This window comes from Cololabis saira, chromosome 14 (assembly GCF_033807715.1).
Source record: "Cololabis saira isolate AMF1-May2022 chromosome 14, fColSai1.1, whole genome shotgun sequence".
NCBI lineage: Eukaryota > Metazoa > Chordata > Actinopteri > Beloniformes > Belonidae > Cololabis > Cololabis saira.
Window position 1 is genome coordinate 31,539,941 of NC_084600.1, and position 14,522 is coordinate 31,554,462.

The window sequence follows — 14,522 nt, forward strand, 5'->3', positions numbered from 1 at the left end:
TGCACACATTTAGGGCTTTATATAATTTTATCTGTTGACATTCATAAAAATTCCCTTATAGTTGTGGATATGAAATCTATGGAAACCAAAATAGTTTTTGTAAGTTTTGACTGTAAATATGTGTTTTGTCTACTGGATCCAGACCCTAGTGGTCGATGGAGGAACTGCACCTCCTGGTTAACTTCAGAGATGAAAACTGGATGTTTGTATGGACTCCAGCACCCATCAGAACTGCAACTTCAGTTAGTAAACAGATATTTAGTTCTTAAGATCTGTAAATGTTAATTTCCAGTCAATTAAAAACAAATGTCCACCCTGGATCACGGTAAAAGTCCTTTTGCTGCCTCTGGCGTGAGAGTCGGGGCTTCGTACACCTCCATCTACTCACACCACCTGCTGAATCATAACTGAAGAGTTACCGTAAATAACGGCACCACTCATTTCTTTACCACTGAGCTCCTTTAAGAAGTGTAACCGATACTTTAATTTCTACTGTTTCCCAACTTGATTCTCAAGTTGTAAAAACCCAAACGAAAGCTTCTCTTGCAGGTGGTCTCAACATGATTCTGTCCCTTTTGATTGTTTTCTGGTAAAAACTAGAACAACATTAATGGGAAATGACTCCACAGGTGATCCATGACTGAAACCCTGCAGCGCCGTTTCCTGGTGTCGCTGGTGTCTTGTCAAACTGAAGACGTGGTGCTGGTTTCTATGTGGAACATGAAACCCACAATAACGGCTCATCGCTCTGATGGATGTGAATTGTAGAACGCGTGTCTGTGGGGGTGTTTGGTTCCTGGAGAAATCACATGTGGCCTGACAGAAGTACCAGAGAGAAAACATCAGCCAGGGGTTTTAATAAGGATCTGAGCACACGAGCAGCGGTGGATCCACAATGTCTGTTTAAAAAAAAAAAAAAACAGAAACACAGATCACGCCTTCAGACGTTAAAACCCTGCAGAACAGAGGTTATGTCTGTCACAGGAGGCCATTAACAAAAACATGTAGTAATCCGCCACACTGGAAGTCACGTCCATCAAGCGTGAGGGCAACAACACCACGACAGCACAGTAAAGACGGAGTCGGAGAGTTTCTCCCGTCGTCTACACTGGGAGCGTTGCTGCGGCAACAGAAGACAAACAGATTTCAGAGTGTTAATCATACGGAGGAGGTGTGCCACCTCAGAGTCTAGCGTCCCTATGATAACGCAGGAATGATTGATAATGACGCAGAGCAGGAGGTGGTTCTGTTTTCACCGTGGGTCCATCGTCCAGCCTCCCTCAGTCTCAGTCTGCTTACAGGGAATTCAGAGGACATACAAACTCCGCCTTCTCCTCCCCTTCCTCGGTTCAGTTTCAGGCGTCGGAGTCGTCGCTGGTGTCGCGGCTGATTTCGATCTGCAGTGACGGCAGGTTGTCCAGCCGGCTCTTCTTCAACTTGTGGGTCAGACGCTCCTGTTTCTGTTTGATCATAGCGCCCCACATCTTCTGCAGCGTTGAGTCGTCTTCCTCTTCCGCTTCCTTATCCTCATCATCTTTGCTGTTCTCCTTCCGCCCTGCTGCTGAGGAAGAGGAGGAGAAGAGCCCCGCTGAGCCGCTGCTTGGTCTGTGGTCGCGGCGTTTGGAGCTGCTGCTGTCATCCTCGACGCCACCAAGTCTGCTCCACAAACCACCTGCAGGTCGAAACAAACGGACAAATGTCTGCATCTTCACGAAGGAAACAAGCGTCAGAACATGAGCAGACAAAGTTCCAGGCTCTCAGGCCACGTTTACACATAGCAGGGTATTTACAAAATGGATATTTTCCCCTCTACGTTTTGAAAAATACCCTTGTTTACACAAAACCGCATAAATCCGCTGTTAAGGTGCTATGAGCATCCAAACCTGAAGGGGGTAGTGTAACGAGAAGCGTAAAGTCATGCTAGCCAATCAGAATCCTGGAAAAAAACGTCAACAAATGACACGTGTGAAGCCTGAATAATATGGTTCCGCGTTAAATCGACGGCGTAGCCTACGTACGGTGCGCGTCGCCGCGTACCCTACGCCGTAGGCTCTGCGTTGGTGTAACGCGGAACCATAAATCAGCCTTGACTGCAGTTACTTCCAAGACGGAACGAGAGTCTTTGGTTTGGAGTGACAGAGAAGTGGAGTTACTTTTAAGTGTGACTTTAGAATATAAAACAGGTAAAATACAAGAAAATATTGACGGTGGCCAAACAAATTGTAAACACAGGTCGCACACATGACGCTGGTGACGTGTCTGTTGCATAATGAGACGTTCTGAAGCCTAAATCTCTGTTTCCCTCCGTTTCCAAGCAAACGCGAAAACGTTTTTGAAAATCTCCACTTTGGCCGGAGTTTTCAGAAATGATCGTTTTTGGTGACTTTGAGCTTCGTTTTCATGTAAACGAACGGCCAAAACGCATGAAAACACCACCGTGTTTGCTACGTGTAAACAGGGCCTCAGTCTGGTTTTGGTCAGATTTCTAGTTTTCGGTTTCAACATACGACTAGTTTTTATCTGCAGAAGCTCCAAAAAACCCTCTGGCCTGCAGGAACTTGTAGCTGTGTCCAGTACCTGTCTTTCTGTCTTTGGATGAGTTGGTGTAGGGGCCCCTGCTTTCCTGGCTGGCCACGCCCAGTCTCTGATGGACGTCTCTGACTGGCTCTCTGGCTGGAGGTGCGTCACGGGGGGAGCCCGGTGAGGGCGAGCGCTGCCTGTCCGGAGAGTATCGTCTTTTCCCGAGCCTCTGTCGTACATCTGGAGACAGCATTACCGTGTCAGAGGACAAGCACTTGGACGGCGACAGGTGGAGCGAACGGAACCGCTAGCTCACCTCTCTTGCCGCCGCTGGCCACCGGAGGGGGCTGTCCTCGCTGCGGCAGTCCCTGTCGCTTCTCCTCCAGCAGCTGCCGGACGTCCATCACCTTGGGGGGCGACGAGGACTTGGGCCTGACCTGCGATTCCGACGTACCGACCCGGTCCCTGATGGAAAACGGATGGAGTTTATGTTTAAACAGCTTAAAGGGGGGCAAGTTCCAGCATGTGACTGGTGTGTGGATGGACGACAAATGGAACTTTCCAGTAAACATTTATTCAGTAGGACTTTTGTTTATGATTTCAGCACCTCCAACATCGGTCTAGATCAGGGGTCGGCAACCCAACATGTTGAAAGAGCCATATTGGACCAAAAACACAAAAAACAAATATGTCTGGAGCCGCAAAAAATTAAAAGTCTTGTATAAGCCTTAGAATGCCCTGCTGGTAGAGACGCACAATTTAAATGACAGATTTTGGTCAACTAACATAACTAAGCATAAATTATATAGAAACAGCAGCAAAAAATAAATAAAAATGAAATAAATAAGGATTTAATCCAGATTTAAAGTAATTAAACCTTCATGTTGTTTAGTTTTTATACATTAAGGATTTGTTTTTTTTTAAATGTTTTAATTTATTTTTTAAATTGTAGTTTTCAATGTGTGAATTATTCAAGTTTAATCCACTTTTTTTGTAAATTTTTAAATTGAATCAGACATGACTCAGCATATATTACATAGAAAACACCAGCAACAATATTAAAAAAAAAAATTAAAATAAAAAAGGATTTAATTCGGATTTAAAGTAATTAAACCTTCATATTGTTTAGTTTTTACCTATTTTAGATTTAAATTTTTAGTTTTTTGAATTCTCTTTTCTCCTCAGTTATTTTTCCCTTTGGCCGGTTTGTTTCCAGCAGCTCCTGCCTGGCGCCCCCTGCTGGTAGAAACAAGTGTCGCAGGCCCCGACGCAAATCTTCATTACCAGAAATGTTGAAATTTAATATTTATTCTACAGCATTGGAAAACGTTAAGAATGTTTGTGTCATGTTTGTGTCATGTTTGTCCTCCTATAGAAACCACATTAAAACCAAAAATATATTTCCCTCCCCAATTTACTTCCATTTTCAAACATTTTTGAAAAAGCTCCAGGAGCCACTAGGGCGGCGCTAAAGAGCCGCACGCGGGTTGCCGACTCCCGGTCTAGATCATGACAATCCCTTATTATCATTAGTTGCCATTCACTTACTTTTCCCTCCAGTACTGTAACTAATGGGAGTGTCCACTGGACCATCAGTTTGTGTGTCACTCGCTTGAGGAGATGGTTTTTGTACGTTATTGAGACTTTCATGAAAATGATATTTTAAGGCAAATTAATGAGAACTAATAAGCTAAGGGCTTCACATACTTTTTCTTTGCCCTGTATTTCTGTTTCAAATAAAATTGATGTTAGGATGCTGTGTCGCAATTAGACTGCACCCACTATTCTACATTGGTCCTTTATTTTATCTTTAAGAAGAAATCGTAAAAAACTGCAGTACTTTGTTGTGATATTTTTACGTGATATCACTGGTTTTTAAAAATAAGTCCTCAGAAATGAGCCGTGTCTCTGTGCAGGTGTGGACAGGCAAGTGGCGCTGACCTGATGGTCTTCAGGCGAGTCTCCAGCTCGTCTGCGTACATCGTCATCTTCTTGCTCTTCTTGGGCGACGGGGTGGAGATCATCTTCAGCTCCAGGTCGTAGTCCATCTCGTCAGACTCAGACCACGGAGACGGGGAACGCTCCGCCCGGCTACGGCCCGGCAGCGAGCGCGGGCCACCGTCCCTCTCCTTGTACTCCACGACCCTGTCGTCTGAGTCCATGTCCTCGTCGTCATCATCATCGTCCTCCTCTTCCTCCTCCTCTTTGATCGGCTCCTCAGGCAGGTTGACCAGGTCAGCTGCAGAGGAGGAAGCAGACGAACGACTGACTAAAACATTCAGTTATGATGCAGCAGATCTGCATCCAGCAGTTGAGTCAGTCATTGACCTCAAAGTTAAAATGTTCAACTTTACCGCAGAAATAAACACGTTTACAGTCTGGTACAAAAACAGTTTTGGGCTCCATAGTTTCTAATCAGCGATTAGCGCTCTGGTTGGTTGGTAGTAGTGTTGCGATAGCACTTGACGGGTGGTGCCTTTCACATGCCTTCCTTATATCATAAACATCCAGTCAAATTTCTTCCTGCTGGCTACATAAATAGGTAGAGTGATTGGATACGGACCCCGCCCCCATGAATGATTTAATTGGTTAGTACTAGCTAACTTGATTGGTTGATGTTCCCACTTCGCTCGATCCGTGTCCCATGGAAACACCTGACGTCATCCCATTCAAAGTGAACAGGGCGGCGCTCAGCAGTGTACAGTCACTGTGATTGACATAGGGTGGGCGTGGTCCAGCCAGCTTCCTGGCCTGTTCGCTCTGCCCATTTACAGCGAGGACAGAGGCTTCAAAAGCTGTGGGTGACGTCATGAAGGGTTTGTCCAGCAATGACAGTCTAGGGTTCTTACCCGAGTGCTGGTGTGTGTACGGCGGTGTGTGTCCCATGCTGTCTCCAATCTGGGGTTTATTGCTCTTGATGACGTCTCGCTGGATGCGGCGGTTGTGAAACCTCCTCTTCCTGAGAACGGAGAGAATATGGAAAATTTATCATCATAACGATACCAACATGTTAATTGTGAGTATTTACAGCTAAGGCAGCCCTCTGAGCAGGAGTCTCAGGCGCCGTTTCTGTAGCAACATCTGTGACGAGGATGGACGGATTCATCAAGCCAAACTAAAGTAGCCTTGAGGATCCCAGCCTTGTTTGTTCCCCCTTTTTTGGATTAACTGAGTTTGGCTGGATTCAGCTCCCCGACAGACCGGTCTTCAACACCCGGTTCCAGAAAACCTACTGGTTTTTTTGCTCAGCAGTCTATCCTCCTGACATGCACGTTTTTACTCCTGCACTGTTAAACACTGGTATCCATGTAAGAGCAGCGGCTACAGGCAGATCACATGACCTGAGCTTAACTTGTTTCATAACAACTAGTTGGCTAAAGAGTTCTGCGTGAAACACTGAAGCTGCTGGAGTCTCACCAGGAGTTGCTGAGGATTCCCTTCATGCCGCCATAGTTGGGGTTTCCGTACTTCATGTAGTATCTGCTTCGTCGGGCGGCGCCCAGCTCCTTCTTATCGTCTGCACACAAGGACATAACACAAAACTACATTACTGCTTTTTTTTTCCTTTTTACTAGGACGTCCAGTCCTTGAATGATTCCTACTTGTGAATCTTTCTCACAGCGTTCATTTTGGCCGATACGATATGTAGAATCCGCCACGAGCCATCAGCCACTATGATTGATGGAGTTCTAGCCCTTGACTGAGGGAATGACGATGGTAAACGTACTACCTAAACAGCGAAGGCACAGACGCTACAGTTCACTCCATCACACAGTTTGGACTGTGTCAAATCAGAAATGAAAACACTGACTGATGACAGCAGGCTCTGTCTAGAACTCTAGCCCAGAGCGATCCGTCATTTCCAGTTGTTCTTCTTTCCTTTTTGGACAACATCACAGATTAGCGCTGCTTGCAGTTATGGGGACATATTACGCCTAACACGCGCAGAAGATACGCTCCACTCGGCGACGGGTTGGTGTGTTTGGGACTATTTTTTTGACCAACTCGGAGAGGCGGGAGCCGACTTTCAGTCCGACTGCTTTTCTGCCGACGGTCGGCTGTCGGGTTGGTGCGTCCCGGCCCTTAATGAACCGTGTCTACATCCTCACCTAGCGTAGCGAAGCGCAGGAACAGCTTGTTTCCTTTGAAGGGTTTGATGGCGGGTCGCAGGTCGTTCCTCAGGAGAGACTCTCTCTCTGCACACGACAGGTCCTCCACCTGAGACACAAAGGCCAGAAGCTAAGTCACTGGTTGCTAACGTCATCTCTGCGGCGCGGCGGTAAACACTGCTCTTACCTGATCACCTCCTGCCTTCGTCTGCTGCTCCGCCTCCCCGTCGCTACTCTTCTTCACCGTCTCTCCCTCCTCTTCCACCTCACCCTCCTCTTCTTCATCATCCTCGTCATCTGAACTTTGTCCCCGACCAGCTGCTGATGGTAATAACAAATCAGTTTACCCAGACTGCATTGCAGCTTCAGGAGGTAGTGAGAGTTCTGGAGATGCTTGGACCTTTGGTCTGCTCGCCCGACGGGTCACTGGTCTCGGTGGGGACGGGATCCAAGTCTGGCATGCGGCTCGCATTGATGAGCGCTCGTACGGACGTGTCGTCATCCAGCCAGACCACGTTACCTAGGAGAGCACCACTCAGATCACCTGGGGCTGATTTTGGACTACAATTCAAGATCTTTTTGACTTTATTTCTTTCTAAAAGTTTGGACTTTAAAATACCAAATCTAACCATTTTTCATGACTTTAGGGTTGCTAAATCATTATATAAATTATTATATTATCAATAGCTAAATATATATCAAGACCTTTGACACCGCAAAGTTATATCTTGAGCTTTAGCATACTTAAGTTAATGTTACATCATAAATTTTAACATTTAAAAGTTTTTAATATTTTTGCAGGGCTAAGTCATTTACATCATTAGCTTTATTACAGTAAAAACAACATTTAGCCTGCTAATATGTGTCTTGGTTTCTGGGTCGTAATGCTCATGTATTAATGTTAGCTTTCAGACATTAACAACATATCATGATCTTAAGTATGATAAAGCTATCATTATATCACAAGCTTTAAAGGTGACCTATTATGAAAAACACGTTTTTTCTTGTTTTAACATATATAAAGTGGTCTCCCCTCACCCTGCCAGCACAGGGGAGACAAAATACCATGAATTTCTGCAAGCTCTCTGACCCCCGCCTTCAGAGTCCCCCAGTGTCACGTGACCTTTTTTTGAGCCATTCTGAATCTGCGCCTATGGTGACGTCACCATAGGCGCTCATTTCCATAGGTTCAGCCTCCGCTGCTGAAACCACGCCCACAACCAGCTGTCTGGCTCTGGCTGGAGCGGTCCCTCCTTCAGCCAGTCGGACGCGGCGCTGGATCCGGGTTAAATCAACCAGGTTCCCGGGTGGTTTGGGAGCTGGGTCCTCGGGGGTCTGTCCCAGGCTGGACCAGCTTCACCCTTCGAGATTTTCAGGCAAATCTGTCGGTTTGATCCCCGGTAACGGGCGATGCGCCGCGGATGCGCTCCGGAGCGGATCTGTGCGCCCGCCGTGGAGTTGCGGCGCCCGTTGCGCAGCAGCCGCCGGGCAGATCCGGCTGAAATTCCGCTGGTCGGTCCCCGGGAGTCCCTGCTACCAGTCCAGGCCGGTTCCTGCGGTCCCGGCCGGTGGGAATCGGTCATATTTCCCGGTTAAAGCCGCGGTGATGCGCGCTGATCCAGCAGCGCTGCTGCAGCAGCGCTGCTCCCGTGCGCCTGGCTTGGCTCCGGGGCCAGCGTTCAGCATCCGCCGGGCAGATCCGGCTTAAATAGTGCATAAATGTTATTTATATACAACTCATATTTTATTTTTTTAACAATAAAGTTGCCATTTGTGAAAATTCAGTGTTGTGATAATTTACAGGCTCGGGCTGCTCTGGCGGAGCGAGGTTTATTCTCCTCCCCTGCTACACGCCATTCAGGCAGCCAATCAGCACAGAGCCTCATTATCATACCCCCCCCTTCCCTAAAAATGAGGCGCAGAAAAATAGGTTAGAAGCGGTAAAACTAGTGACAGGGCCCACAGGCTGGATTTCTGATTTATGTAGAAAAAACAAGCTTTAGATTGTTTTTAAGACATTCAAGGCCTGTTTAAAATATACATTAAATGCCATAATAGGTCTCCTTTAATATGCTAAAGCTAACAGCGTTTCATGCCCTCCAGCTCTAAAGTGCTGGAGCTCAGGATATAACGTTCAGATTAGTATGCTAAACCTTATGCTTTAATTCTAGCTATGTCATTCAGTTTACCATTTTGTTTCTCCGGATGTAAAGTCGCTTTAGTATTCATAAGTTAGAGCTAATATTTTATCATGAACTTAAGAATGCTAAAGCTAATATGTAATGAGCTTTAACATACTATAGCTAATAGAATGATAGATGCTTAAGCAAGAGTTAAAATGTGTTGTGAACTCTAGCATGCTAGTGCTAATAGTACGTTCTGAGCTTTAACATGTTATAGCTAATTTTATGAGCCTCACCATGCTAGAGCTAATGTGTTATCAGCTGTAACGTGGCAGAACTCATGTTAATCAGTAGCTTTGGAACAGAGGTGCTGAACTGCATCAAGTCATGTAAAAGTTAACGTTATTGATTAGAAAAGCAAATGAACCATTTATATGGATATCTAAATCAAAAACCAATATGTTTGAAGAAATGTTCCAGGTGTCAAGAGAAACTTTCAGGAAAAGTTCATGTATAAAACAGAAATTTGTCAGTCAAAATGAAAACTGGTAGCTTGAAAGGTGGTTTGGTTAATCAGGTGCTGGTGAACGAGGCTGACGGTGTGATCAGTCCCCAGCATGTGTGTTTGCACTCACAGGATTGGTCGTCAATCCACTCAATGTGCGCCGGAGGATACTCCTTAAAATACCCAAAGACATCCTGCGTGCTCATGTCATCCACGCCAGTCACATAGATGGCCTCCATACGCAGTCTAGTGATGGCTGAGCACAGAAGAAGAAAAAGACATGTCAACAATCATAATTTGACTGTTACAAACCCCTGAAACGGGCATTGATGCGAACCTTTCTTCATTGTCTCTTTGTCCAGGAATACGTTCCTTTGAGAAACGCTCTGCTCACTCTGGAAATGAAACCGCCTAGCTCGCTTCTCCTTCTTCTCAATCGCCTCCTGGAAACCAGAAACGCACACGTTAAGATCAATAACTCTTTTCATTATTCACACTTTATTACACACAAACTTTTTAACACAGAAATTTATCAAAATCAGTACAAACGTTGTGTTTTATCAACAATGATACGTTACAGGAGGGATGGGCATTATTCTGGAATTCAATGACATTAAAGAACACATTTTGTCCTTTAGTCAATTAAGTGCAGCGGGTTTCAGGGGGCGGAGTCAGATACCTGACTCGACTCCACCTTTCCACAATTTGATCTTTCCTACAACTTTGTGTTTCATATTTTAAACGTCTTTGTAGCATGATGTAAAACTTTGGGCGGAGTTAAAGTTGGAGAAATATATATAAGATAATTCTTCTCTGATTTTAGTCTTTGATGTCGCAGAAGTCTGTATACTGTACCTGAAACTTAAAACTAAACCCCAAATTTAGATTTTTTTAATAAACAGAACATTTTTCCTTTAACCTTTCCAGCAGAACAAAGCTGAAGTACTCCAACAGAAAGTGTGTGGCTTGTACACACTACTTGACATATACAGTAATTATGATGCAATAAGTTTACAGCTACGGCACCAAAAGAAAAAAAAAAAGCATCCCTGAAACAGTAAAGTTGCAGGTTTCAGAAATACACCCTCTGAAAATTCAAGGAGCCAGTTAATTATGTTGGGCATGTCATCTCTGACCATTAGGTGGCGTGATTTCAGACAGAAAATACAGTTTGGGCTAGAAAATCAATAATAAAAAAGATAAATGAAAATCAATACTCAAGTCTTACTGAACACCTGGGTGGAGGGTGAGAGCAGCCTGCAGCTCATAAACCAGGAAGCGCTCTTCATGCAAAACCTGTTACTGTTGGACTTTTCTTCAGGTTTGGGATGCTTTTATTTTCCGTCTTAAAACCATTTAAAACCAGGATGAAACTATGATCAACGATTGCTCAGATTCACTGCTTTATTGTCCATCACAAGTGAAGTGTGTGTGCGTATGTGTGTGATTGCGTGCGTGTAAGACCTTGGAGTTGACGTCAATCCCGGTGATGAAGGCCCCAGCCTTGTTCTCATACCGCCGACTCGTGTCCTGAAAAACAACCACAGGTTGTATAAGAAGGGACAAGTCCCTGTGTGATGTCACTACCAGCTGAAGACCACTATTTGCACATATGTGGCATCATAAGAAGCCACATTATATTTAAAATACAATCATTATGTTCCATTAAGGCTACTGAAATTGTCTACTGGCCAGCGATTGTTTTCCTCTTTGACATTAAAAATCAGTCTGGCTCGGATTTTGATCTCCAGGGGGCAGTGCCAAAAAAAAAAAGAGAAAGGCATTAGAAACTGCCTCTGAGCACTATTGGTTGACATTCAACCAATCAGAGAATAGAGACATGCAATGTAGGGGCTACAACCAGAGAAATAACAACTAAACATCCAAGTGAAATATGGTTAATGTTAGTTTTATTGTAAAAATGCATTGATCCAATCAGTAAGCCCTCCTGAGTTAATGTCTGCCAGCTCAAAAAAAACAGTGTTTACAGTTTTACAGTGGCGACTGTCTGTGTGAAAAACTTGTCCAAAGATGTTTTAGATACAAGAGGACCAGCTTTCATGGAGGAACATTTAAAAAGGGACTTAAATATGTCCTGGAGAAAATCTAAAAATAGATGAGGTCGGTTATGCGGTTAAATTAAAAAGTGAGCATTTACAGAAGCAACTGTCGTCAGGGTTACAGATGACATCATCCAGGATCAATACTGTTCATTACCCATCAGGGGAAGATTAAGTTCATATACCGGTACTCTTAATTTGGTAAGAGAACTTCAGATCTACTATGAGACAACTTAATTTGGGGTTTTTGGTTGTCATTTTACCCCGCCGTTGTCCTGTTGCAATTGATTTGGTACATTATGTACCGGTGGAACATGAGTATGAGCAGTATCAGAACTGTTTCAAAGGAGAACATTTCTGCGACATGACAAAATATGGCTGACCAGCCGCGTGAAAACCAGATGAAGCCGCGGCTAGAAGACATTTGTCCGCAGATGTTAGCGTTACCTTTTTCGCCCTCACGCAGACTTGAGATGTAGCTGTATTTACACTGACCCACGTCAACACTCACCAGTGTGAAAACACCCTCACTTAGGCCCTGTTTACACGTATCAAAAACGGTGGTGTGTTCATGCGTTTTGGCCGTTCGTTTACACGAAAACGAAGCTCAAAGTCACCAAAACCTAGATCTAACACGGTTCTATATAAAATACTCCTTTCTGCAGAATACTTTTTACACTTCATCTGAACATGTTGAACTGTTTCCGGCCTCCCACACTCACACAACCCACTTGGATGTTTCCCTACTACTAATAAGCTCTGATGTAGCCCACAGTGCCCCAGCCTAAATCGAGTCAATTTAACCACATCAACTCGACTTCCAGAATAGTGATGTGAAGTCTTGACCTTCGGCTGAATATTAAAAAGGTGCCTCCCTTTTTCCTCCTTCTCCCAAATTTCCTGCCACTCTCTCCCAATTCCCTCTTTGATTTTAGACCTATACTCAGCCTTTCCTAATGGGATCTCAACATCCCCACCGTCTCGCTTTAGTGCTGCTTTCTCTACCCTATCAGCTACTTCATTCCCTATGACTCCGGCATGCCCTGGTACTAGGGATGGGCGATATTTTACCATTCACGATAAACCGTCAAAAAAATTCCCCACGGTAAGAATTTGTCATCTCGCGGTAAAAACGATAAATTCCCGTTGATGATATTTTTGTGTAAAACTGATTTATGGTTCTGAGTTAAATCCACGCACAAGGTACGTGTGCAGGAAGGAAGGAAGGAAAGAAGGAAATGAGCCTGAAAGAAAGAAAGAAAGAAAGAGCTTGAAAGAAAGAAAGAAAGAAAGAAAGAAAGAAAGAAATGAGCCTAAAAAGAAAGAGCCTAAAAGAAAGAAATGAGCCTAAAAAGAAAGAAAGAAAGAAATGAGCCTAAAAAGAAAGAAAGAAAGAAATGAGCCTAAAAAGAAAGAAAGAAAGAAAGAAATGAGCCTAAAAAGAAAGAAAGAAAGAAAGAAAGAAATGAGCCTAAAAAGAAAGAAAGAAAGAAAGAAATGAGCCTAAAAAGAAAGAAAGAAAGAAATGAGCCTAAAAAGAAAGAAAGAAATGAGCCTAAAAAGAAAGAAAGAAAGAAAGAAATGAGCCTAAAAAGAAAGAAAGAAAGAAAGAAAGAAATGAGCCTAAAAAGAAAGAAAGAAAGAAATGAGCCTAAAAAGAAAGAAAGAAAGAAATGAGCCTAAAAAGAAAGAAAGAAAGAAATGAGCCTAAAAAGAAAGAAAGAAAGAAAGAAAGAGCCTGAAAGAAAGAAAGAAAGACCCTGAAAGAAAGAAGCCAAGAAAGAAAGAAAGAAAGAAAGAAAGAAAGAAAGAAAGAAAGAAAGAAAGAAAGAAAAATAAATTCCCGTTGATAACATTTTTGTATTGGTATTTTTTTTATCGTTATCGGGATAAGTGCCAGAAATTATCGTGATAAATTTTTTAGTCCATACCGCCCACAGCTATTAATTCAGTAGTGAACACAGATACATAGTTACTGACACGACAACACATTTCCTTTCCTAACTGCATCACATACTCCCCAAAACCAGGCCTTCCACTCTCTGGATCCCTAGAACCATCTGTAAATATCTGCACATTAGAATCCACTGTCTCACACAGATACTTTTCTACACAGCTTTTTACATTACAATCTGTTCCCTTAATAGCAGACAACAAAAACAAGTCCACCTCTGGTCCGACTGCCATCTGGCGGTACGGCGGTGTAGTTGCAGATCAACACCAAAGACAACATGTTAAAATACTTACTAACGCAAAAGGTGAGTAAACTAGTTTCACGGTTCGTGATTAGAAATACAGCTGAGCAGGAAAGGAACCGCAGCATTCAAAATAAAACCATTAGGTGTCGTTTCTGACGACAAAACACGTTATGTTAAGCCAGCAACAAGTGCCAGAAACAACTGTTGACCCTCTCAGCCGAACACTGAACACTGAACACCGAGTCCTGCTGTGGAGCCCCGCCGCAGCAGGGGCCCCCAGTCCCGGGCAGCAGTGTACGCCAGTCCCCGGCCTCACGGGGCCTAGTCCCGACCCCTTACCGGCAGCAGCTCCTTCAGGGAGCGGTTCACCGACACGTCCTCCGCTTCCAGCTCTCCCTCCTCCACCTCCATCGGTTCGGCGGCTTCGCGAGTATCCCGATCCGACTCTGAATCGGAGTCGGATCCGGAGCGGTCCGAGCCGCCGATTGGCTTCACCGAGACGTGCAAGCTGCGCACTGCCGCCATGGCGCTGCTGCTGGAGGCTCCGCGACGTCCGCGACCCGCGACCCGGCGCTGCTTCCTCCTCTTCTTCTGCCGCTGCGGCGGCGCAGAGTCCCCGCTGTCGCCCTCTAGAGCAGGGGGCTCCAACTAGGGTTGCCACCTTTCAGAAATAGAAATAAGGGACGCCCTGATTTCAGCAGCGCAGGAACCAAAAAAAAAAGCCCCAAAAACTTCTAAACTGAATAAAAATGTGTTTATTTTATATGAAAAAACAAAATGCTTTGATTTAAAGTTTAAAGTGCTTTAATAGCATTGAACTTTCATGACTGTAGAGACAGACAACCATACTAGCAACTGAAATATCCTCCTATGCTTTGTATGTCCACATCAGCCAAGATGTATAATATAGCCTACAGGTGGAGAATATGGTGTAAAAGTTAATTTATTTCAATAATTCAACTAGAATATGGTGTAAAAGTTAATTTATTTCAATAATTCAACTAGAA

At 44.2% G+C, this 14,522-nt stretch overlaps 1 protein-coding gene across 2 annotated transcripts; it reads right to left on the reverse strand.

Moving 5' to 3' along the window:
• Positions 1-840: 840 nt before the first annotated feature.
• ncbp3 (nuclear cap binding subunit 3) lies at positions 841-14,085 on the reverse strand. 2 transcript variants are annotated; one of them, XM_061740402.1, is made up of 13 exons: positions 13,855-14,085; positions 10,722-10,787; positions 9,595-9,700; positions 9,388-9,513; positions 7,030-7,149; positions 6,817-6,950; positions 6,630-6,738; positions 5,938-6,037; positions 5,370-5,479; positions 4,462-4,759; positions 2,837-2,985; positions 2,578-2,760; positions 841-1,672 (listed from the first exon to the last, which is right to left on the reverse strand). In XM_061740402.1, exons 1-13 carry the CDS (start codon positions 14,038-14,040, stop codon positions 1,356-1,358), a joined length of 2,004 nt encoding a protein of 667 aa, XP_061596386.1. In that variant the 5' UTR covers positions 14,041-14,085; the 3' UTR covers positions 841-1,355. The 2 variants fall into 2 exon arrangements, with proteins under 2 accessions (XP_061596386.1, XP_061596387.1); XM_061740403.1 differs by having other exon boundaries at positions 6,817-6,947; positions 13,855-14,084.
• Positions 14,086-14,522: the final 437 nt, after the last annotated feature.

Coding starts and splice junctions, on each gene's coding strand:
- ncbp3 (XM_061740402.1), bottom strand. CDS start 14,040: ATGGCGGCAGTGCGCAGCTTGCACGTCTCGGTGAAGCCAATCGGCGGC. Junction 6,951..7,029: donor GTCGGGCGAGCAGACCAAAG/GTCCAAGCATCT, acceptor TATTACCATCAG/CAGCTGGTCGGGGACAAAGT. Junction 1,673..2,577: donor ATCCAAAGACAGAAAGACAG/GTACTGGACACA, acceptor TTCGACCTGCAG/GTGGTTTGTGGAGCAGACTT.